This window comes from Lynx rufus, unplaced genomic scaffold, assembly GCF_022079265.1.
Source record: "Lynx rufus isolate CCGP_SWC_20201006 ecotype Redwood Valley unplaced genomic scaffold, mLynRuf1.p SCAF_3, whole genome shotgun sequence".
Classification (NCBI taxonomy): domain Eukaryota; kingdom Metazoa; phylum Chordata; class Mammalia; order Carnivora; family Felidae; genus Lynx; species Lynx rufus.
Window position 1 is genome coordinate 93,671,805 of NW_025814845.1, and position 25,575 is coordinate 93,697,379.

General features: G+C 35.9%; 1 protein-coding gene across 1 annotated transcript in view; it reads right to left on the minus strand.

The window, feature by feature from the left end:
• Positions 1–2,680: 2,680 nt before the first annotated feature.
• Positions 2,681–25,575, minus strand: part of LOC124519917 (bifunctional heparan sulfate N-deacetylase/N-sulfotransferase 4-like) — a 403,122-nt gene continuing 380,227 nt past the window's right edge. The window contains exons 9-16 of the mRNA XM_047090382.1: positions 23,805–23,901; positions 19,136–19,259; positions 16,910–17,084; positions 10,771–10,941; positions 9,509–9,618; positions 5,688–5,790; positions 4,510–4,550; positions 2,681–2,774 (exon numbers count right to left, since the gene is read on the minus strand). Of these exons, the coding sequence (XP_046946338.1) occupies positions 2,681–2,774; positions 4,510–4,550; positions 5,688–5,790; positions 9,509–9,618; positions 10,771–10,941; positions 16,910–17,084; positions 19,136–19,259; positions 23,805–23,901 (915 nt within the window). The remainder of the gene's footprint in view (positions 2,775–4,509; positions 4,551–5,687; positions 5,791–9,508; positions 9,619–10,770; positions 10,942–16,909; positions 17,085–19,135; positions 19,260–23,804; positions 23,902–25,575) is intronic.

Genomic DNA, 25,575 nt, shown 5'->3' on the forward strand with positions numbered 1-25,575 from the left:
GAGATTTGTAATATAATTTTTAGAGACTGGTATTTGGCAAGCTTGTTATTACCTCTTGATGTAGGCTTATAATCAAATATTATTCCTGCTTTTATTAATGTGAAGTAATCAATGATTATACTTGTGAGTTAAGCAACTGAAAGAAGGAAAGAGGAGAAGACATTGTCTTGCTTAAAGGTTTTAGGAAGTTCTTTAAAATTTAAAAAAGTATGTAATTCAAGACCATGAGATAGAATTTACTTAAAATTTTAAAGCATTACATATATTAAATTTGACTCAGTAATTCTGAAGAAGTCTGAAGTGGGTAACAATTGGGACAATCAAGATATTCTTAAAGCTGAGATTTTTCCTGATTTATTATAATATTCCCAAACCCCAGAGTCCCTCCAAGTAGTTTACTATAAGATGAGGATGAATCATATAATTAAAATTTATTTTTTCTTCATAATCAGTCTTAATAAGAAAAAGGTACACGCTGGTTGAAATGAAAGAGACTGGGTGGATTTGGGGGAATTCTGCTCTCTGATGTCTGTAGATAGGTGAATGATACATTACTTAGGGGAAAAAATGAGAAAATGCCAAAAATGAGTTACATTTTTGCAGATATGGTGATGAGTTGTATTTTGACTTGTGTGAAATTTTACTTTATATGAAAAATATCTCCCCATTTTTGTATAAATATCTCTGTTACTCCACTTAGAAAAAAGTTAGTCTCTAGTCAAAAAGAAAATATTAGAATACAAACTGGAGGAAACCAGTGAACCAACAAATGAAATGTGAGAGGTCTAAATACCCAATTATTGTGATTATTGCGTGCTTAATGCAATGTTTTCAAGCACATGATCATATAAGTAATAATAAGTTTGAGAATTTGAGTCTCAAAGTTAACACAGGAACAACCAAAGCAATAATTTGTGATTTCTATTCACTCATGCCCAAGAAAAATGTTCACATTTTCTCAAAAAGATCAAAAACCTCTAGACACAGTGGGGAAACAAGGGGAAAACAACAAGGAAACAAAACTTTTCAAGACGTATAAATCCAAAGTTGAATTTTGTAATAAAATATGTGAAAATTCTTGATTCTCTTTCAGATTAGATTAGATTTGCTTGCTTAAAACAACAATAACAACAACAACAACAATAACAGCAACAACAAAAACCAAACAAACAAAACAAGGATCTTCAGTTTCCTTTAAAGACAATGAATTATGTTACGCATAATTTCTCAGTTTGCAGGAAAAAGTAATATTATTTATAAGCTTTAGAAAAATTACTCTAGAAGCAGGATGGATCTATAGGTAATGTCCCCAAAGCAGCGGATTTACTGTTCTGTTGAAATTTTACCTTCATGGATCATGCTGAATAGATTAACAAAGCCTTACTATGTCTTCATTGAAAAATGGGATAAAAAATTCAAACAGCATGACAATCCTCTCCACGTAGGAGAGGAACCCAGGACAGGAAGAGCCATCACTCCTCTTCTAGAAATTAATTGTTGGGTGGCATGGCTGGGAAACAGTTCAGGTTAGAGAATTAGTAATGTTTAAAGAGGTAAGTTTTCGATAATATATATTATATATATGTATATATATAATAGCCATTAGAAACATAATCTTCTGCAATAGTATATGTATTGGCATATAGAAAAGTCCATGCTTTAAAACGATTGATATAATACTACATAGAAGGCACGAGTGCCCCACACTACCTGTAAACTCATGTTGGTGTTTTCATTCCATATCTTATCAATCAAGTTTTTTTCTTCCATAGATAGTGAAAAAATATATAAATACTACATCACTGTCAAGGTGGCTATACCTAGATTACTAGTGTGGTAAGATTTTGGACCCATGGAAAGATGGCCTTCTACATACTAGTTGATACTACACAGAGTATGCATCCTTACTCCTTTTCCCCCAAATGTCTGATAGCTTTTGTTGGACCCATAATGCAAAATCCACTGAGAATAGATTGCCTTGCCAGATAAAATAGTACTATTGGTGGATGTGAAACCTTTTCTCTTACCAAAGAAAAACAGACAAAAACACATGGGGAGGCGAAGACTACAACTTCACAACTTCTCTAGCAAGGCAAGGAAATTCATAAAAAGGAGGAAAAAATATGTGGACTACCATAAATAATAAATGCTCAAAATAAGAGTATGGGATCATAGCATTTCTTCTCACCACAAAAGCAAACTTGTTTTTAAATTAGCAAAGAGAAAATGCAAGCCCTTACTCAGATACTGGGTTACTGCTAACTTCATTTACAGATATCTCTGTTCTTATCTTTTCCTCAAGATTCTCATTTGTCACTTGCATATAATCAGGGTTCCCAGTCTTATGTAGAGTTTCTGGAACCTTATGGTTAACAGAGGAACTGGGCTGTGTCATGATACCCACACTGGAAACTGGATAATGCCACAAAACCCCACATTACTTCCCAGAAGCTCACATAGGGACGGATGCTAGTAATTGCCAATGCGTGCATATATAACCAATTTCATTTTATGAAAAAGATAGAAGGAAATTTATTCACACAGTCTTCTGTTGACAGTCACAAGTGCATTAAGGGGACAAGAGTTGTGGGGTTTGTTTTTCTATTTAATAGTAAAAGGAAGCATCCTTCCAGCCTTGGTTCTTGTCTCCAGTGCTATCTCACTTTCTGCAGCTCCTGTCTCAGCCAGGATGGCAGAGGCTGCCCCAGTCTGTGTAGCAGTTTGGACAGTTCCACGTTATGATCTCGGTAGTAATTAGAGAGGAAAGTTCTAGACTGAAAAGCAAAAAGCAAAAACAAAACACAAACACAAACAACTTGAAGGAAGTTATTCATTAAAATGATGCAATCTACATTTCTTAAGAAAGTCTCTTACCATATGGGTGTCTACAAAGATGCATTTCTTTGTATTTTTGTTCAGATACTACTCATTATTACCTTTTGAAAAGATTTGGCAGAACTGTAGCTATAAAATAAAAGTCGGTCCAGGTATATCTTTTCTGGATTATATACCATTAAGGCAATTCTTAATTGTATTGCTATGCAAGGAGAAAAGTTGATGAGAGGTAATGACACTAAAGAAGAATGAGTAGGGAGCTGTTGTGGTACCAAATCCACAAAAGTGAACTAGAAACACATATGTTTCCTTTAAAATTGATCATTTTCTGTAAAACTGGCCATAGCATAAAATGTGAACATAAATAATCATACATGCTGAAATTCATGATTAAAGAAATGACTTGTAACTTTTGTTTAAAAAGTTTTTTTTAATGTTTATTTATTTTTGAGACAGAGAGACAGAGCATGAACGGGGGAGGGGCAGAGAGAGAGGGAGACACAGAATCGGAAGCAGGCTCCAGGCTCTGAGCCATCAGCCCAGAGCCCAAAGCGGGTCTCGAACTCACGGACCGCGAGATCGTGACCTGAGCTGAAGTCGAACGCTTAACCGACTGAGCCACCCAGGTGCCCCATGACTTGCAACTTTTAAAAATATTTTCTATGTTTATTCAGGACAAAAACTGATACTTTCAAAACAATAGGAGTTTTTACTTCAAAAATATTATGCTATCTCATTATAAAAATCATTATAATGAACTTTATTGTGATTCTTAAAATTTTAGTCAAGCTGGAATGATTGGCCCTTTTTAGATGAATGTTAAAAAAAAGAATTCTCAAATATATCCGTATTCTTAGTTTATGTTTTATTTCTGAGAAACAGAAAATTTATAATTGGGCTTTCTCTCATTATGTCACTTACTTCATATTATAACCCAAAGAACATTGTTTTGTGTCTCTGATAAAATAGTAGATATGAACACTTCTGTGTCACTATAGGCAAGCAATGATCCAAACATTATTTTCCATCTGGTCAAAGCTACGCCATCTCTCTTAAGCCCTTTCCAATATTTTAACACAAATGAGTCTTTTCCCTCATAAAACTCCCTTGGCAACTTTTGTGTATACCGCGGAAATGGACTTAAGACAACTACATTTTGTCTTGTACCATCCATCAGGCATTTCATTACATTTCTTCCCTTAAACCAGATTGTAAACACTTCAAATTCTGGATAAGATGTTTATAGAAGTAGTGAGAACCTTACGCTGATTTCTTGGCATTAAAGTGATTTCTGAAACCCTTTTGAAATTACAGATTTCACAGGTATAGTTTAAGAAGGACATTCTGGTACTTCTATTTAGTACCTGAATGTAATACCTGAATCACTTCCAGCCTCCCTTTGCCTACCTTGTCTTGAGACAGATACTCATTACGTCTGGCTCAGCTATTGATAACTGGCTTCCCAACCCTAGTCTACCTCTTCATACCATCACTTCTATCTATTAAGAAAAATTTTTTCCTGCTTTTATAGTTTGTCATTGTTTTATGTATCTTATTATAAATCAATGAAAACAATTTACCCTCCTATAATAAATCTGGGTTCGTAACTATTTTATCCTGTATCCTCTCTTTGATATTGTGATTTATATTATAAAATATATCTTTGTTCCTTACCCCTTCTGCTGGCACAAAGCTCCTAAAATCCTTGGAATTTCCTAAATGAAAACGATAAAGGTATCTTCTGTTATGTTAACTAAGTAGCTTCTAGACCCCCACCTGGATGAGGGCTGGTTGCCAGGAGAATCAACCATGTGATTAGAAGGTTGGACTTTAAGTCCCACCCTGCTGACCTCCTAGGAAAGAGGGCATGGAGGTGAATCAACAATTACCATTTGCTAATGATTTAAAAAATTGTGTCTATGTAATGAAACCTCCAATAAAAACCCAAAAAGGACTAGGTTTGGAGCACATATGGAGATTTGGGGAGAGTGGCTCATTCATAGAGGAGGGCTTTCCCCATACCTTGATCTATGCATCCCTTCCATCTGGCTATTCCTGAGTTATATTCCTTTATAAATAACACGTGACCTGGTCAGTAATGTTTCTATGAGTTCTGTGAGTCCCTGTAGCAAATTTTGCTACATTAAATGTAGCAAAAAGCATTTGCTTTGTTGTCACAAAGCAAATTTGTGAACAAGTCCCTCGCAAATTCTGTGAGTCATCATAGCAAGGAGGAAGCCAATGAAATTTTCAATCTATAGCTGGTTGGTCAGAAGCACAGGTGACAACCTGGGCTTGCAACTGGGATCTGAAGTTGGGAGGGTGAAGAAACAGTCTTCACCCTTAACCTGTGGGATCTTATTCTATATCTGGGTAGATAGTGTTAGAAATGAGTTGAATTGTAAAATACCCAGCTGGTGTCTGAGTGTTGACTGGTGTGGAGAAACCTCCCCACTCACATGTTATATTTGGTAATCAGAACCCTTTACTTTCCATTCCTTAACTCATGCATGGTATAGGCATTGTATACATATATTTAATATATAATAATAATGTTTATGTATTTTATCTGAAATCACTTGTTTAGTAAACAATTCATTTAAGTACTTTACACATTTGGAAAAGTGTTACTGTTCACTAAGTATTTATCTTTCAGTTGTACCCTAATGGTAAACAATTTCTACAGGTATCTATCAATTATTAATCTTTGTCAGTCTATCTATAGTCTAAATATATAAAACATTGATAGCAAAGAAAGAGAAGAAAAAGGAAGCCAATTTATTGTCACTCATTTTGAATCAGTTTTATGCACAAGTTTTACCAGAGTATTTCAGAAATTAGGAAAGTATTACCTCTGGATCCATGGGTGGATATTTTCGGCCTTTGCTCTTTCCAAGACATTTGGTTTTTCCTCCTTCCAGGAGCTGACACCAAAAGCCCTTTTGGGGATCAAACCTAAAAAAGTGCAAATATATAAGTAATTGTAAAAATATAATCATTATAACTTATATACATAATTTTGAGTGAGAGAGCCTCTCCAATTGTATAAAGAAAATGCACTTTGGGGGGCACTTGGGTGGCTCAGTCTGTTAAGCATCCAACTCTTGATTTTGGCTCAGGTCATGATCTCATAGTTTGTGAGATATAGCCCTGCATAGGCTCTGTGCTGACAGTGCTTGGAATTCTCTCTCTCCCTCTCTCTCTGCCCCCCTCCCCCACTTGCATACTCTCTCTCTGTCTCTCTCCCCCTGTCCCCAAATAAATAAATAAACATTAAAAAAAGAAAGAAAGATAACTTACTTTGGTATGCCCATTGTTTCAACTTAATTTAAGTCAGTACTACACATATTCACTGAATTGGTTTGAAAGTCTAATTGAGATTATATAAACTATATGTTATTATATATTTTTTAATATTTCTACTGTAATGAAAAAAGACCCATAAATATTTAATCCAGTCTTAGGTTGAAATTATTAACTTAAGTTCCATATTTTACCTATTCATTCATAAAAGATCAAGGACCAATCATCAAAACTATAACCCATATACACAGGACCTTTAAAATATTTATTTACTTATTAATATGATTTCTTTATCAGAATATATTAACAAATTTCTTTGAAATCATTCAATGGTATATATTAAAATGACTAAATGTAATGTAAGTATACTTTTGTGAATATAAACATGAATTAAAACTTCTAATTTGGAAAAGTGCTGTAGATTTTAAAGTTCAAAATATTTACACTTTTTAGGGAGGAAACTGAAATTGTAAAAATATAATTTATTATATATTTTTTTCAGACAACATGAGGCACAGGCTATGCAAGTGGCAAGTGAAAGATTAGACAACTTTTCATTTCTTTTGCTAAAGGCAAATGATCCTATGGGATAATTCAGGTCCCTATACTCTTAAAAAAATTCTAATGTTTTGTTCCCATGGCTGCACAAAGTTCCAAAAGAAAGGATGCGTGGCCTAATTGTTTAAACTCAGATATATAAGAACTTTTGTTTAGGACTAACAAGATAGGAAAAATGGAAGAATAAACAAATAAGAAGAGAAATTTTAAATTTATTGCTATGGGACTTGCTGCATGCATAAAACATCGAAAAGGTTTGCATTTTTGTTGCTCAGCAGATGTTTTAGAAGGATGAAGCATAATTGACTGGGATGTAAAGTTAATTAGTTGCAGAATATTTTGTTGCCCTGGGCCCATTCCTATAATACCGGTGCACCTGCAATTTGCCTCTGCACATATGTGAACTCATTTAGGGGGAGAGGGAAATTTTCTTCACAGTTCCCTGCCCAACCTATTATTAGAGACCTGATCCTTGCAGTCCAGGTTGTCCTAGTACATGTTATCAATTAAAATTAAATACATCACTGGTTAAATGAATAAAAGGAAGACAGAGTCATTTCCAACCTGGACTTTTCAATCTGCTCCTTGCCTATCACAGTTCTTTCTCTAGTTTTCATTAATTTCCCAAGAGGAAAAACAATTCAGCATGCTCTGCAAAATGAGATGGGGAAGTCGGCATAACTGTTCCCCTAAACAGCATTTCTGCCTCAGGATGAGAATATTTAACTGCATTAAGGTAAAATACAGTTCTTGCAACAAAGCCAAGATATTTATACACACGCTGAGAGCATCTCCTTTGCTCTCAGGTGTGTGGAGGTCCCAGGATGGGGCACAGTCTCTTCCTGTTCTCCACAGCAGCTGTTGTGAGGCAGAACTGAATACAACTTGAGCAAGAAGAGCCATACTGAAAGTCATTCTTTTAGATAGGGTTGTCATAACCTTGACTCCATATTATTTTGCTGTCCTGGTTTCGTTTATTGCATTGATGGTATATACTATAACAAAGGACATTTATTTTTTCTAAGTTATATGAATTCATTATTTTACAGTTTTATTTCAGTAGGCATGAAATTGTGAAATGAAGATGCAAAGCCTTTTTCAAATAACTGTTAGACAACTCTGAGGACATGAATTGGTTGCCATATGACTTCTTTTATTACAGTGAACATCACTATAGTTATTAATTTTTGTGATGTGAGACATATTAAAAGCCATACATTCTGTACTTGTTTGCAATCTCTTCTTAAAAAGTATGATTTTACAGGTTTATTGAACCACAAGCAACTATTTGTAGTAAACAAGATAGAACCATTCCCTAAACTACTGCAGGGAGGTATGGGAAGACAGCTAATGTCAATAACTATTAATGTAAAACGTAATATAGGAGGCTTTGTCTACTTAATCAACAGGGGCATGCCTTGTATTGTTATTGTTTCCAAGTGTAGGTAAAAACTTCATTAGACATGTTTGAGTGGATAAGGAACAACCCAATCTTATTACTGCTTTTCCTGTCCTTCCATTACCCTCTCTAATTGTCTAATTGCTGATTGTAATCTGCTGTGAACTGGGAAATTATATAATCAGGCTTGTTAGAATTTTGTCTAAAATTTAATAGGCTTTGTATCAGGCCTTGTGAGGTAGTCAAGTACATGCCCTTTTAAAATATTGTTTGGCTTCTTGGAGGTTTTGTTTGTTATTTTGCTTCTTTACCTCCCCCCCCCCACTTTTAATTACCCAAGTATATGGTTTTATTTTTCTAAGATGACAGCAACAATATCTCCCCTCCCATATTCTTTTCTGTAGAATGCCCTTGCCCCTCTGCATTGGGGGGAGAGGCCTATTTCCCTTTCTTTGGATTTGTACCGGCTTTAGTGTCTTGGTTGTGATCAATAAAATGAAGTATAAATGATGCTCTGCGACTTGCGAGGGTAGGTCAGAGAAGGCCATGGCTGTGTTGGATCACACTGCCTTGACAAATCACTCCCTCTCAGAACACAGCCACTGCACTGCAGCAATGCCACACAAAGAGGTCTTATCCCATTGAGCTCAGCCTTTGAGCCTTGCCAGTCCAAGAGCCAGAGACAGGACTAAAAAAGTGAAGCCTCCAAAGATTCGAGTCCCTAGCCATTTGATTCATACCCAAATAGTCACATTCCCAACTGTGTCCCCAGGTATTATGAGCAGAGATAAGCTGTTCTGGCTGTGTCCTGTCTGAATTCCCAGCCAATAGAATCTATGAGCATACTAAAATGGCTGTGGTAATATGCTGGTGGGTTTTGGGATGGTCTGTCATGCAACAGTAGATAACAGGAAGAATAGATGTGATTATATTTGGTTATACACAATTTAATAAATGCAAAGTAAAACATGAATTTATCCTTTTCCCAATTCTGCCCGAAATACTGCTCATTTTCACAGAGTTAATAATGGCCATCAGCATTTCATTTCTAACCTGTGAATTATTTGGGGGAAGAGACTATATTTTTTTTCACTTTTTTAACCTCAGTTTCTGGGACAAGTTCTGCACAGAGTAGGCATCTAAAAATGTACTTAACCAAACATACATTGGGAAAAAGCTCACAAAGAGGGGAATTATAAAATGCCTAAAGGTTAGCACTTTGTAAAATACAATATTTGTGGTATTCAAAAGGAAGACACTACGTGAATAATGAGGATACTCCTTTGACTGCTTTTGAGTAGCATAATGATGTATAAATTCATAGCTAGTATTAATGATGCTATATACACACCTACCAGTATAATTTATGATGGCAAATAATGGAAATGAAATCAAGCATGAGAATAGACTCACGTTAGTGCTTCAGAATAATTATAATGAGGTGTAACTCCCAGAAACTTCTGGACTTCATCCATCACAGTAGCTGGGTCAGATCTCAGCTGCTGTCCATCAATAATTAGCAACTATAAAGTAAAAAATAGTCACTTTGTGAAGAACAAAACTAAATTAAATAGACTGAGCTGCCCCACTTGACCTGGTATGACATTAATCAATTAGGTCAGTGTGAATAGGAAGAAAATATGCATCACTTAGAACACATTTTAATATTTACTATTCTTGTGTCCTTCCAAATAAACAACAACTAAAGTTTGCCATAGGCATCATTTATAACCCTTAACTAACTTGATTGTTAATCAGAAATAAACATAGACTCTCTTGATTTAGTAGCTCAGTAGAAACTCGATTTTCCATCTGTCATGTAATCAGATAATTATCCAGCCTACAGAATCCTATGAGCTAACCTTGGAGTGAAAGCCTTAGAAATGGCATACAGATGAAAATTACCCATCTATTCTCCTTATAAACAATGACAGAGAACTGAGGTTTCAGTTGTGACCTGATCTGGAGTAAAGAATATAAGCAATATGCTTTCTTCAAATCCTTACCTCATGTTCTATCCCACATTCCTGGAGCTGTTACAGCATTTTCCATTTTGACAGTCTAAAGCATGACTTTCTTTCCTTATAAAAGTCCTACAGGACAGATGTCAGAGTATCTGCACATGGTATTCCATAAAGGTATTGTCTAACAGGCTGTTCTATTAGTAGTTGAGTTATTGCCTATAAAACACGTGATGTCTTCCGTACGATGACTTAGCACTTTGAGACCAGCTACTATCCAAAAGAAGATCCCAAGAATATGTTTCACAGCCACTTAACATTTTAAAACTATTATTGACATTAAACAATGCAAAAATTGGGTCACTTGGGTGGCTCAGTCGGTTAAGTATCCAGCTCTTGATTTTGACTCAGTTCATGATCTCACAGTTTGTGAGATTGAGCCCTGTGTCAGGCTCTGCACTGACAACACAGAGCCTGCTTGGGATTCTCTCTCTCCCTCTCTCTCTCTCCTTCCTCTGCTTACTCTTTCTCTCTCTCTCACACACAAAATAAATAAATAAACATTTTTAAAAATGTAAACATCCACATATCTTCTGTAGGTATGATTGTCTCATTATACATTGCTATCTGTGGCAATGTTATTTCTTACTTTATTTGTCAAGTGCAATACAACCAAGATATAATAAACAGAAGAAATTAATTTTAGCACTTTACCTGAGAAGTAGCAAAGTAAGTTAGCCATCTTTCGATGTGGACTGCATACCATCCAGGTACGAGGCATCTCCTTTGCAAAGCTTTCAGGTCTGGTGAGGCCCAGTGTCCGGTGGTAATAACTTCATAGAAATTAAACCTCAGGGCAGCTGGATCTTCATGAGATCGTTGGTGCTTTAACAAGAAAGTCAATTGTAAAATTGATTTTTTTAATGCCTGCACGGGTATGTGTGCATGTGTGTGTTTGATGTATGTATATGTGTGTCTTTTATTTCCAAAAAGTAATGAAAAATGATAAATTAATTTTAGAATGAAAAAATAGGGGGAAGAATGCATATATTAAAACTCAGGCTTTGGCGTATATACATACGTCTGTGGTTGTCTTCATGTCTAAAATGTTTAGGTTCAAGGCAAGAGACAGAATACAGGATTTTCTTGATGGGTCTGATTAAAGTGAATAGATGTCAGGGACTAGACAAATCAAGCCCAATGAAAGAGATTTAGATTGGCAGGAGTAGACTCACACTTTACTTTGCTCATTGTTTTAATACAGCTACTCCTGCAGGTTCTGACACTTTCCCCAAGACCGCTGTGTAGCAGATGCTATGAGTACAGAGAAAGCAGATGTCTATTCCTAATGCTTGTTTAAGTGTCACAAGGAAGTTGACATTGCCCCAAATCCTTTCCTTTTGCTCTCCCGATGGTTTCCGTCCAACCCTGCTAATTTCCAAGTACTCCTCCGCTACTACTTTTCAGTACCAAATCCTCCTTGTCTTTCCTATCGAGCCATCATTAGTCAAGCTCAAGAGCCCAATATAAAGAGAGAGGAACTTAGCAGTCAATACAATTTCATAAGCACACACAAGCTCCTTACCAGAACAAAGTACTGCAATCGATTCTGGAGATAAAAGGATATAAGCAAAATGTCCTATCTTCAAAGAAATAAAAATTTTATATGGGAGACAATAGATTAACAGAGTGTAATAAAGTCATATATTTGACTAGAGGTACAAATTATTTGCTGCGGTAACCAGACCTATAAGTGATTAGTTCTGAATGAAAGATGATGGGTTTCTTTTTTAATGGTTGAAAATTTTAAGCTAAAATGTAATAAGAGAGATTTTTATAAGTAGAAAAAAATAAACATAGAAAGTAAGAGAACTTTTTTCCTTGAGTGAAAGTGGATGAATTGTGGGAACAGATGAATTGATTTTGCAAGACATCTAAAAGTTTAACATAAAGAAAATTAACTGCAGGATGAGGATGGGAGTGTATTAGGACTTGATACATTTGTGTACCAGCAAGTAATCTATGTGAGTTAGAAAGAAAAATCATTAAAAAAGTAAAGATGATTAAGAAGTGGTTAAACAGCAACCAGTGAGTGGTAGATTGGTGGAACAAATAAAACTTTTGAAGTCCTCTCATTTTTGTATATTTATTGACATTCTTATAATTTTTTTTTTTTAAATTTTTTTTTTCAACGTTAATTTATTTTTGGGACAGAGAGAGACAGAGCATGAACGGGGGAGGGGCAGAGAGAGAGGGAGACACAGAATCGGAAACAGGCTCCAGGCTCTGAGCCATCAGCCCAGAGCCTGACGCGGGGCTCGAACTCACGGACCGCGAGATCGTGACCTGGCTGAAGTCGGACGCTTAACCGACTGCGCCACCCAGGCGCCCCTGACATTCTTATATGTATATGCATTATGCTGAGTGCATTGAGACTACATAATACATAGAATTGATATAATGTATCGAAACCACATACTATAAATAAAGAAACATAAAAATATGTTAATGCTAAAATTTCTATTTTAAACCGTGATAATATGGAACTGTACTTAATCTGCCTATATTGATTTATAAAAGTTTAACACCAACTTTTCTTTATATTCCTGCAACTAAGAAGATTAGCATAGAAATATGACCAGAAGTCACAAAGGAGCATATTTTCTGGGAAAAATCAACTATAGCTTCTCTGTGAGACCCATTATAAAGATGTGAGGTAGAAATTACAGTGGCAGGTGACATTTGTAGGAGTTTCTGAATTACACCTGCTGAACTTTGGATTTACGGTATTTACTGAATAGACAGGGCTAGCTCAGTAACAGGCTGTATTCTTTGAAATGTGGGGCAGTCTGGGGACCCTAGTCTTAGCAATATGGCAATAAAAATATCATAAAATATAATTCCTTTCAAGTGTGTATGTTCAAAACATTTACTTGAAAAAGCAGGCACAGATTCTCTTTTATTTAAATAGTTTAATCCATGTAAAAAAAAGATTCATATAAAAATGCTCCATGGATTCTGCTAGGAGAATGTGCAACATTTTGCCCCCAGGACTTGCATTCAAAATTTTTAATTAAGGCTTCATATTTTAATGTTGTTGTCACAATGTTTTTATTTTTTTATTTATTTTTTTATTTTTTTAAATTTTTTTAACATTTATTTATTTTTGAGACAGAGAGACAGAGCATGAACAGGGGAGGGGCAGAGAGAGAGGAACACACAGAATCCGAAACAGGCTCCAGGCTCTGAGCGGTCAGCACAGAGCCCGATGCGGGGCTCGAACTCACAGACCGTGAGATCATGACCTGAGCCGAAGTCGGACGCCCAACCGACCAAGCCACCCAGGTGCCCCTGTCACAATGTTTTTAAAAAATAAGTGTATCTTGTGTTGCAATGTGAATTTTCATAAAGTGAGAAAGGAACATTTTTATATCTTAAAGGAAACAGTGACTCATGGGATCTAATCATAATAACTGGGTGTTGCTCCCAATCCCGGTGTTCAGCTTGGATCCCCAACCACCAGCAATCCCAATGTACAGGGTCACGATTTCTTGTCCATTATTATTTGTACTTGGCCATATATGTCTATTGAAGAAAGCCAAGAAAAAAGAATGAATAAAAAATGTAGAATGGATAAAAAGTGAATGAATAAAGAATTAACAAAAAAATTACTTGTGCGCTCTTTAAACATTCCCTTTTAGTCTTGTTTATTTGGGCATTAATTTATATATGCATTGAACATACACTCACAACGAACTATGAGATCATGGCCTGAGCCGAAACCAAGAGTCAGACGCTTAACAAACTGAGCCACCCAGGAACCCCAGAAATGGAAGGATTCTTAACCAGAGGCCCACTGATATAATTCAGAGAGTTTCTGAACCTGGGTCTGGGAAAAAAAAAGCCTCTTTATTTTCAGTAACTTCTAAATGAAATTTTGCACTTAATTTACCTATGATTTTACTACCAATAAAAATAAGTTATTTTTAGATCACATTATGGGTGTTTCAGATACATCAAAATGTTGTTTATGCTCATCCTACTTCAACATTACAGAAGCATTAGTCTCACCATTAGATCCTGCCATTTAATTTTTTAAGAAATTTTGTTACGGAATTAAAAATTACTTTGACAATTATATTTCAAGAAAGTTGTTTCTCTGTAATTCTACATAGTTATATGCTTTTAAAGCATATTTCTGAGGGGTGACTCAGTTAAGCATCCAACTCTTGATTTTGGCTCAGGTCATGATCTCACCTTTTGTGACTTCGAGCCCCGCGTTGGACTCTGTGCTGACAGCACGGAGCCTGCTTGGGATTCTCTCTCTCTCTTTCTCTCTCTCTCTCTCTGCCCCTCCTCCCGCTTGTGGTTTTTTTTCCTCTCTCTCTCTCTCATATAAACAAACAAACAAACAAACAAACGGACAAAAAAATGTGTGGAAAGGGACCCATAGACCCCAGCAGCTGCCAGAAGGGTCTCATGGAGTCCTTCCCTCACATCTAAGCTAGTTCCTATAGTCATCCCTTCCTGGCCCCTCAGGATCCTGACAGGACTGATTCCCGGGTTCTCCCCCAGGCCTTACACATCTCTCCTTTTTTGGAAACACCACGTAATCCACATCATTACCACCATAGAGGACGGTTCCCTTGAACCCACTTTAACTTCTCTATAACAAGCGTGTGTCTTGTTTCTTTTCCCCTTTGAAATCACATTTCTGTTTCTACCTCCTACTTAGACTTTCCTTCACCAAATTCATCTGGGTTTGCTCTTTTCATTCGGTTGTTAAAGGCTCCACTTCTCTCCATGTCTTTCAACTCAGTGAAAATAATTCAGGCCTTGTTTTGCCTAATTGTCTAATTTCTTAGTAGCTGTTTGACACTGTTGTCACCTGCTCACCTCCTCTATTTGGTAGTCCTTGCTCCCCTGTATTCAGTGTCACCACATTCCTGGATTTCTTTCTTCTGTTCCTCTGGCTGTATTCTCTTATCTCTCGGGCTGCCTGATCGTTCTCTATACTTTTCTTCTCTAAACCCTTTCCTTAGAATTTCACCACTTTGGTGGCTTTTTTGGCCTCTGATTCACAAATTTCTGTCTCCAGCTCAGACCTCTCCCCAGAGTGCCTGCTAACTAGCTTTACTGTTCCTTTCAGTACAACAGTGATTCCATACCTCATGATCACCATTTGTACCACGTTATTAGCACTTCCCCCTCCAACCAGTCCTGTATCCTTCTTCAGTGCTTCTATTGTTTGGGGAATATATACTCAGCATCCAGTTGCCCACATCAGAAATTTGATTCACCCTGACACTGTTTTCTCACCAGGGCAAACTGATTTTAATCCCTATCATCTCTTGATACTTTATACTTCACTCAGTTTCTACTTACTCTCTGTCAGTGCTACCTCATTTCTCAGCAGGACTATTGCAACAGCCTCTACCCCATTTCCCTGAATAGTCTTCTGTTCCACTCCACTCCATTCTTCAAATAGCAGATAGCCTGCTTTCTACAAGGAAATCTGGTGGTCACACACCAGCTTAACTTCTCAAAGGCTTTCAGTTACTTGGAGAATAGCAGTCACATGGTCTCCCCACCTGATTTCCAGCCCCTGTGTACGTCTCAGACTCATCTTCCACAGGTCTCCACCACAGGTTTTCCTCTCTAGCCACACAGAAGTCTCCTTAGTTCTTTAAATGTGCTCCCCCTCTATCCCCACTCAGTTTATACTGAATCATTCTTCAGTTTTAAATCTAAAGCTATCGCTTGAACCAATACTCTCCTAGCACCATACAAATTTCCACACAGAGCATTCAAAACTTCTAATTATATATCTTTGTGATTATTTGATTAATATCTAGCCACATTTTAAAGTGGACACAATGTTTTAATTCATATTCGATTGTTTAGAACCATCATTAAATGTAGTTGCAGAATATTGCATTTCAGTGTGACACAAATCTATATTGTTGGGTATTTTTGTTTCCTTTTTTTGTTGTTGTTATTGTTTGAGTAGTACTGTGAAATATAAAGGGATAAGTGTCTGTACATCCCTTTGAACTTTTCTTTATGATTCATTCTAGAAGAGGATCCATAACACAAAAGGACCTTTATAAAGCTATTTTGATAATTATTGCCAAATTCGTTTTTAGAAAAGACCTCCATCTATACCCTTCTATCTCAATGTTTGAATATCTTTACCATCACACCCTTGCCAGGAGAGCGAACAAACATTAAATTTTTGTTGAGATGATATTCAAAGAGTATTATTTTAATTTATATTTTGTTGATCCCTAATTGAGTTGATCATTTTCATATAAATAGTTGAGCAGTTGCTTTTGAATGTATTTGTGTATGTGAAATGTCTATGCATCCTGTTTATTTGCTCACTTTTCTACTGAGATATTATGCTTTTTTATTTTTACCAATTTACAGAAACTTTTTTTTTTTTTTTTACAAATTAAGGGCACTAAACCATTTACCATGTATTATTAAAGTTGCTCTACTTAGATGTGTACTTTTAATTTTGTTAGTTGTGGTAGACTAATATTTTACATGTTTATGTTATTTAAATCTATTAATTTTCTGATGTATGTTTTCTATTATTTTATGCCTGAAATTCCTTGCTTGACTTGACATGAATTAAATATTCAGCTTTTATTTCTTATAATTTCTTTTCTTTTTTTTCTTTTTCATTATTTCTGTTTTTTGTTTATTTGTTTGTTTGTTTGCTTGTTTAGTTCTATAACATTTGACCATTTCATACATCTGGGCATCTAGACTTCATTTTGGTATTCATCATTGCTTACATGTAAGCTATGGCCAAATATTTACAACAGTATTTTTTACTGCTTCATACCTGGTACCAAGAATATGCCCTGTCTGAGGGGTCGATGAGAATGGTGATGATCTTGGCTTTGGGGACCAGAGATGCAGCTCTCTTGGGAGCTTCTTCTGAATGGAAGTAATTAGCACTCTTTTCAAATAGAAAGTCACTTGTAATGTTGGATGGAGTAGGGAAAAAGTCCATATACCTGAAGGCAGAGAAAGATAATTAATTAATCTGAGTTCTAAGTTTTTCTCTAACATGCTATGGATATTAAATAATTGAACATTTTTACATTCATTTATATTGATTTCTAATTATTAGTGTTACAATAGTTGAAATTGTGCTATTGTATACACTTTGAATGTGAAAAACAACTCAAAATGTTATTGTCCTAATGAGCTATTAGGGGAAGGAATGAGATGAAATAGGTGGACTTTTTTAGTTTATTGATTTATTTTGAGAGAGGCAGACAAAGAGGGAGAGAGAGAATCCCAAGCAGGTTCCACGCTCAGAACAGGGCCCCATGTCACTACTGGGAGATCATGACCTGAGCCCTAAGCCAGATATTAAGAATCCCACACTTAACTGACTGAGCCACCCATGCACCCGGAAATAGGTAGGTTGTTAAGAACAGAGGGAAATCCTTTAGATTTGGGTTGATACTCTGTGTTATTAAAAGCCAAATTCAGAAAAATTAAGTTTACCCTTGGCACACAGAAAATCACACAATATTGCCTAGTAAATATTTTAAAATAGTAAATGCATGTTTGCAAACTTGAATACAAATTTTTTAATTTGAGATGAAAGTACACAAGAAAGGAAGATGTGTAAGTCAGAATAGCTATAAAATCCTAAACAGATTAAGGCATAGCTGCTCTCCTCCTTTTTAACTTTTGCATAATTTGTAGTATGTGTAGCAGTGAGAACACATTATAGTCTATCTAGAGTAATTAAGAGGATATTTCTTGCCAGTTGATCCTGTGGTGCCTCAGTAGGTTCACTCTTCCATATGCTGTTGGAACATTCCTCTGTGTGTAGATTATGGAATCAATATGTTCAGAGGTTAACTCAGTGCAAGGCTTTAATTATGTGTGTAATCCTCCTTACAGCTCATCACTTCTCTAACCCTCAAATGTTTTAGAAATAAATAATGAGAGCAATTAAGAATTCATATAAGACACTTATTTTCCTCTTTGACATTTGTTATTATGTTTCCCAAATGTGAAGTGGTGAAAAGTCTCATCTATATTCCTGCTTAACAATTTGTGTTACATTTGAGCTCACAGATAAGTGAAAATTGCTGTTATGCTTTTAGTAACTTGCATGCACTTCCAAAATTCATTTAGTCTTTTAAAAGTAAGGTAGAACAGTGATATCCTAGGTGCGGCTCGGCTCCCTGCCTTTGCCCTTCCCCCACTCTAACCCTAGCTGGGTCTAAACAGAAGAAGCCTCTTGTTGAGGACAGGTTTATGTGCAGTGTTGACATAAAGTTACACAATGCAGAGGTATGCATATAGGGGCATTTTCCTTGGGGGAGATTTGTCTCATATAACTGGAAATTGGAATCAGAGACATGTTTTCTTAGAAATTGCAAAAAAGCTAGGATAAAGCTCCAAAGTAAAGATAAGTTGTAATATCAGGTTTATTCTATTTCAGTTTAGGGAAAATATTGTGATTTTAAAATTTTTCATAACTTATTAAATGCAAAGTAATATTCCTTTTATGCATGTGTGTGACTAGCATTAATATGGTTTTGGAAATGCGCTGTTATTATTTGCATGACAAATATCAGCTTATATTATTATACAACATTCTACAGTCTATGTGGTTAATAAAGATACATGTCACAGAGTAGAAAATAAAACAACTTATTTATTTGTTTCCTTAAGCGTCATTTGTGAAGACAGATTATGTATTTAGTTAAAAAAATTCTAGGCACAGTAAAATAATAATATGCTTAAGCAGAATTTTAAATATCCTTATGAATAATTCTGACAAAATATCCCATAACGTTCTTTATGCAATCATATTAATTTACCAGAAAAATATTATCATTATTGCACTGTCCAAATCAAATTATAGGCAACACTGATTAAACATATCGTTGTTATAAATTAATTTCTAATTCACTATGGTAGAATTGAGCATAACAAATTTATGCTGTAATTATGTAGATGCCATGCATACATCTATAATTGCTCTGCTGTGATTGAGCATTTGTTAATAATGGACTTTATTTTTTGTTATTTTCCTTACCAATCAATTCCCTTGTGGTAGTTGTTGCCATTAAAGAATTGAACTTCTTCAAATGTTTTGGGGCTGGGAAGATTGCTGATGATGGAAGGGTGCATAAGAAGGAATAAGTAAAGTGCAGTTGTTCCTATTACAAAAAAAGGAGGCAAAAGGTTATATATGACAACAAAGGAGATACAATTACTATTTTAGCAAAATTTTTGTTCAAAAAGTAATATTCACAAGGCCAATTTTTTTCTGGTGTCAAAACGATTTCCTTAGAATCAATTAGGTGTATTTCATGTGGCAACGATATAAGTATACTTTTATTAGTCTTCATGGTTCCATTTACCTAAACATCTGATTTAATATTTGTACATAGGCAAAGGTGAGCAGACTGATGATATAGCTATCTTTGTCCTCAATGTATTTTTTACATTTTTTTCTGTTTGAATTGCAGTAACTGTTCTCCTCGATAGGATGATACAAAGTTTCTGCTTTAAATTATTTTATTTATGGTAAAAAGTCAGTTTACTTGAAGAAGAAATATGAAAGATACCACAGGAGAAGCATAACATACAAAAAATGCAAAAAACACACAGGTGGTTGTACGAAGATATGACAAAACTAGGCATCTGAAGGGAATGATACTGTACTTCAAGATGGGAGAGAACTTCAGAAACCAATGGCTCAATTTCCCTCCTGGAGTCAGGTGAGAGGCTAAAGCATCAAGGGCATCCAGCACAATACCTGAACATGGTGGGTGTCATTTAATATTATATTCAAATCAATTCAATTCAATAAAACTATTCAACAGATGCTAACTGGTGCTACTCTGTGCAATCCCTGGTAATAAATCTTTTTTTTTTCCTGGTGATAACTCTTGATAATAAAAACTCATTTGCTGGCCTTGATAAACCTAAAGTGTATGTGTGGACTTGGGCCAAGTAAACAGGTATTTGCACCTAGTGAGACAGTTTCCATACTGAGAGAAGACAAGAGTGCCTTTCCAATACATGAGAAAATGGGTGACTTACACTTGGGAAGCCAGTGAAAGCTTCCAAGAGGAAGTGTTTTCTCAGGTTTTGCTTTAAAAACATAAGTGTTCCCAGTAAGGTTGAAAGAGGAGGGCAGGAATCTGGAAAGATGGCCACTTGAATGTCCTACCCTGGCAAAACAGGCAATCAAATTGGATAACTGAGGCACTCGGCTGAACAGACTAGCTGATAGAACCCACTGAGTGTATGTATCACAGAATGCTGAGGTGCAATCTCTGACCCTTGTTTCAACTTGAGTTGGGCCAGAGATTGAACGGCTACAGCAGAAGGCATCACGGAGTGACTGGGTTTTCATAGTTCTCATAAATCAAATTTTCCATTCTGGGAAAAATTATCCCCTTTTTAACACAGTGGATCCAGGAAGGTTGTTGGATTTCCTGGCCCTAGAAGACCTGGAGATGAGCTACGCATGTGCGCTGGCAGAACAGTAATGATTGCAGTCAGGAATCTGGAAGCTAAGCAGATCATCAGAGAATTGGTATTTTCTTCTAACATATCTTAAGCTCATAGGAGCAAAGTGTACTGTGCTTTAAGTATTAATGAGATGCCCACCTGTTTAGATCCTCAGAACTTTTACATGACCACCAAGAGTGAATAGGGGCTTGAGTAGTTAAAGGAAAGTGACAACAGATCTGAGGGGACCAACCACCTTGGAAGGAAGACAGGTTAAGGAATCTAGAATAGGTGGCTCCTAGTGAGATGGGAGGGCAAAAATTAATAAATACCCCTAAAATTAATTACTAATTACAACACATGGAATTATGAGGGATTAGGGAGTCCTGAAGAACTGATATAAGTTGCTCCTGAAAACAACAGAAGCTCAAAATGGAGAAACTTTTAGAGGAGGAAGGAACAAAATGTTCCAGTGAGAAAAAATAAATTAGAGTATTATAGGGTATCTGGGAGGGAACAAGGAATTCAAAAAGGTTCTTTCTAAATAACTTTTAGGATGGGACCTACATAAAAATGTTTTAACTAATGATGAGAATGAAACGTGTATGTGTGTGTGTGTGTGTGCCCACATGCATGTGCATGCACAAGTAAGAGAGAGAAAGAGAGAGAGAGAGAGAGATTTGAGACACACAAGAGAGCTGAGAATATTAATAGTTTCACAGCCCTGAGATGTTGAGAATAGATGGATCCAGGGGACAGATAAAGAAGCATTTTTGAATTATTGCTGAATATCGCAAAACAAATACATTATAATTTCACTAACATGTACAAATGTTTAATTACCCTAATGGTCACAGAATTGTACCAAATTTCCCCTGGGCTACATAAAGGCAAAGCCTTTATGTTCTGAGCCACAATACCTTCATGCCTCCAGGAGCAGGAAGGACATCAGGAGGCATCTGACAGGAAGGAAGGAGAAAGCACTTTCAACTGAGGACAGTAGGTATGTGGCTTGATACTCATATAATGGGTCATAGACTCTGGGCCCACCACCTCAAAATATATATTTATTTTATGATCACCTGTGTTTTCATCTATTATTGACATTCGTTTTTATCCAACGTCTTTGGTATAAATATTTTGTGGAGGAAGTAGAAAAGACCTCATCCCTGGTAATACTCTGAGAGAAACTACATTGTATTTTATATATAATTGATTTCTCTTCAGTTCTAACAGAGTTAGCCAGTCAAATCATGACAAATTAATATTGACAGTGGGGACACTGCTTTTCTGGGAGAAGTAATGTCAATGAACTATGGCTTTAGAATCATAGTGCTAAATTTAACCTTTTTGGAAACCCCCTCCTCTCCTGGTAATATCAAAATTTGACCCAGAATCATAAAGGATGCTTATTTGTCTGAAGGATTCTAGCAGTACTGGGATTTAATCTTTGAGTGCCATAGCCTAGGCCTACCCTGCTCTCTCCCTGTTCTTGTTCATTGCCCACTGTCAGCTAATAGGAATTCCTTGTAGGATTCAGCAACGGAGAAGTGGGACATCAGTTCCTTCCATTCTCACCTCGCAACAGTGGAGAAAACAGGGGTTTGCAGACTACTTTTGTATTTCATGTTTATTGCAAAGGATGTGTAGGCCATGTTTAAATTGTTTAAAGACAACTTTGCATTGAAGACCATATTCTTAGCATTTGCTGTGTCCGGGAAATTTACAGTTCTGACAGCAGTTGGGAGTTCTGCCAACTAAAGCAATAAGGAGAACAAAAGAAGACTTTAACTTCTATGATTGAATGGATTTTAAGAATTATCACAACCATTTTCACATTAGAATAGCATTTTCTAACAGCATATAAAATATTATTACCATCCAATTCCTTTATTTTAACTTTGTTTGTTTGTTTGCCTTGGGGATGCCAAAGGCAGTTAAAAGCTTTATTTCCATACTGGCAGGTCAAATATAAATACAAACAACAAGGAGGAAAACTAGATTTATACTTACTAACCTGTAGTTTTCTCACAGAACTAAGAAGTAATAATATTCAAAGACAAATGATAAAAGATACATCTTTAAATTAAATTTTTAACATAATTTTACGACACAAGAATGTTTTATTTCTTTGGTAGTCTTTCCGGAGTTAGCACTGCTATAAGGGAGTTGGTAGAAAATTAATGCACATTTTAAACAACAACAGCACAAGTGATATATCTGAAAACATGTGCTGCTTTTGTTCCCTCCCTGCACACGTGTAACTTATTGTTGTAATACAATTTATATTCCTGGAGGAAGAAAAGATTTCAACAACCAACATCTAATAGTCTGGAAATTTTGCCCACAACCTTTAAAATGATCTACTTGCTTGTATTACAAATATCTTCATCTGGGCCAGGCTTATTTATTGTGACTGTTTGTTTTGTGTTATGGTTTGTGCACTCACTGATGAAAATGCTTCTAGTCAAAGTAGTGAATTCAAAATACAGCAACTCAATAAAAACTTTAATTAATCAGGACATGAGCAAAGTGTATAAAACTGTCACATGCTGAAGAAAGTATAAAATATTCTAATTGAAAGTGTCATCTCATTGGTGAAATACTTTCACTCTCTTTCACTGCAGTCCTATACACTTGTCCTTCAGCATATGAGAAAATACTAAGGGAAAAATGCCTGATGAACCTCAGGTGTATCAGATAATAAGTCCGAACCATATTTATACTTAATAATTATTTTTAAGATACAAATCACACATGTAGAATATTTTAAAGTAATAATGGAAATGGCTCTGGAAAAAAGTCAATTCAAGACTGATCTACAGTGTAAAATAGTTTGAATCAAGGCAAGCACTTGCTTTATAACCTAATTTAGGAGATACTTAGCCAAAACTACCAAAAAGTAGAGATTAAAATCAGATACTGCAACTGTCGTACATTAACACAAAGTTGTCAAAAATTTGACATCTGTTGAACAGATTTAAAATCTACAGTTAAAAAGTTAATCCCCAAGTCTAATTAATAGGAAGCATTAGGTCCCTTTGAGGATCATAGCATGAAGATGATCTATAGGGATGAAGTACCATTCAAATAATGAATTTGGACGGGTGTCTAGATATTTCACATGGAAAAACCTAATCCAATTATACTGCATGGCAATATGTTTCATGACAAAAAAAAAAAAAAAAAAAAGAAAGAAAAGAAACAGAAAGAAAGCAAGTGGCAAGGTTAGCTATTCTTACCTGTTTTTTGTGGCCCGATGACAAGGAATTTTGGCAAGTGGTCACAAGTTTTCTCTCTGGACCAAATGTCTTTGTGCCGTTTATCATCACAGGGATTCTAAAGGAAGGAAGAATAATGAATCTTAGGGGCGCCTGGGTGGCGCAGTTGGTTAAGCGTCCGACTTCAGCCAGGTCACCATCTCGCGGTCCGTGAGTTCGAGCCCCGCGTCAGACTCTGGGCTGATGGCTCGGAGCCTGGAGCCTGCTTCCGATTCTGTGTCTCCCTCTCTCTCTGCCCCTCCCCCGTTCATGCTCTGTCTCTCTCTGTCCCAAAAATAAATAAACGTTGAAAAAAAATTAAAAAAAAAAAAGAATAATGAATCTTAGTGTGTAATGAATTCCTCCATCTGTTCTGTAATAGTTGTTCAAAGGACAGGATCAAATTCTTGTCTGATACCTTAGAACTAGGAGTTAGAACTCGTTTTGCTTCTGGTTCTTTGATTTCCAAATTGTTTCCTTCTGAAATGGCACCTTCCTTTCCTTCAAGGCTAGAGCTTAGCATCAAGTTGATCTTGCTGTCATCCTCTTCTGAAGCTTGGCTAGGCTCTAACTGCTGAGATTCCGCTCTATATCTAGAAACATGTCCTCTGTTTTGTCTGTATACCTGAGCCTTCACTTGTCTTAACCTTCTTCTAACCATAGCTTCTTGGATATCTGTGCTCTGCCCTAATCTTTCCTATTTCTCTTTCCCTGGGGGCTAGATGGCCATCCTTGAACTCCATACTTAGCCAACTTTTCCTTTCCTTTTTGCACTATGTCCTATTCTGTGCTGATCCAGCAAATCCTAATGTTTGGTCATACCCTACAAGTTGATAGCATATAGATCAACATTTGTAGCCTGTACCTCCCTCCTGAGCTCCTAACCTATATTTTAAATGGCATCTGTATAATTGTTATATAGATGTGGTGAGTAAATGCCAGGCCCAAAATACCCATAGATCCAATTTTATCTCCATCTCAATCTTCTCCTGTTTCATTCTCCTCCCATTTCATTTGAGTGACCCACATTTATTATCTAAATCATGACACTTTTGAGAATTCAAAGGGCTATTAAATGAAAATAATACAATTTTTAAAATATGTATTAACTGACAAATTGGTTTTATTATATTGTTAATTTAAATAATATATTCAAAAATCATTTTCACAAATAAAATTCTGTCTAAATACAAACATTAGGTATTAAAACAATTACAATTTTATATTATTATCCAAATATTAAAAATGACATAAAATGACTAAACATGACTAAAATGACAAATATGATTCATATTTGTGTATTTTAATCAGTTCTTTAGCCACATCTTTTTTCTTTTGTTTGTTTATTTATTTATTTGTTTGTTTCTTTATGTATTGAGAGAGAGACAGAGTATGAGTGAGGGAGGGACAGAGAGAAGACAGAAACACAGAATCCAAACACAGAGTCAAAGCCCCAGGCTTTGAGCTGTCAGCACAGAGCCTGACATGGGGCTTGAACTCACGAACCATGAGATCATGACCTGAGGCGAAGTTGGATGCTTAACTGACTGAGCTGTCCAGGGTGCCCCTAGCGACATCTTTTTCTAATACCATGCCAGGACAGTTCCTCTCAAGAATGATTGTTTTCAGCATGATCTTATTATGTTTTACTGTTCCATAAAATTGCCTGCAATCTTTTTCAAAGTTACACTTATGATTAATTAATTTGAAAATGTTGATACTTTCAATTGACTCTTCTCTATTGAACACTATA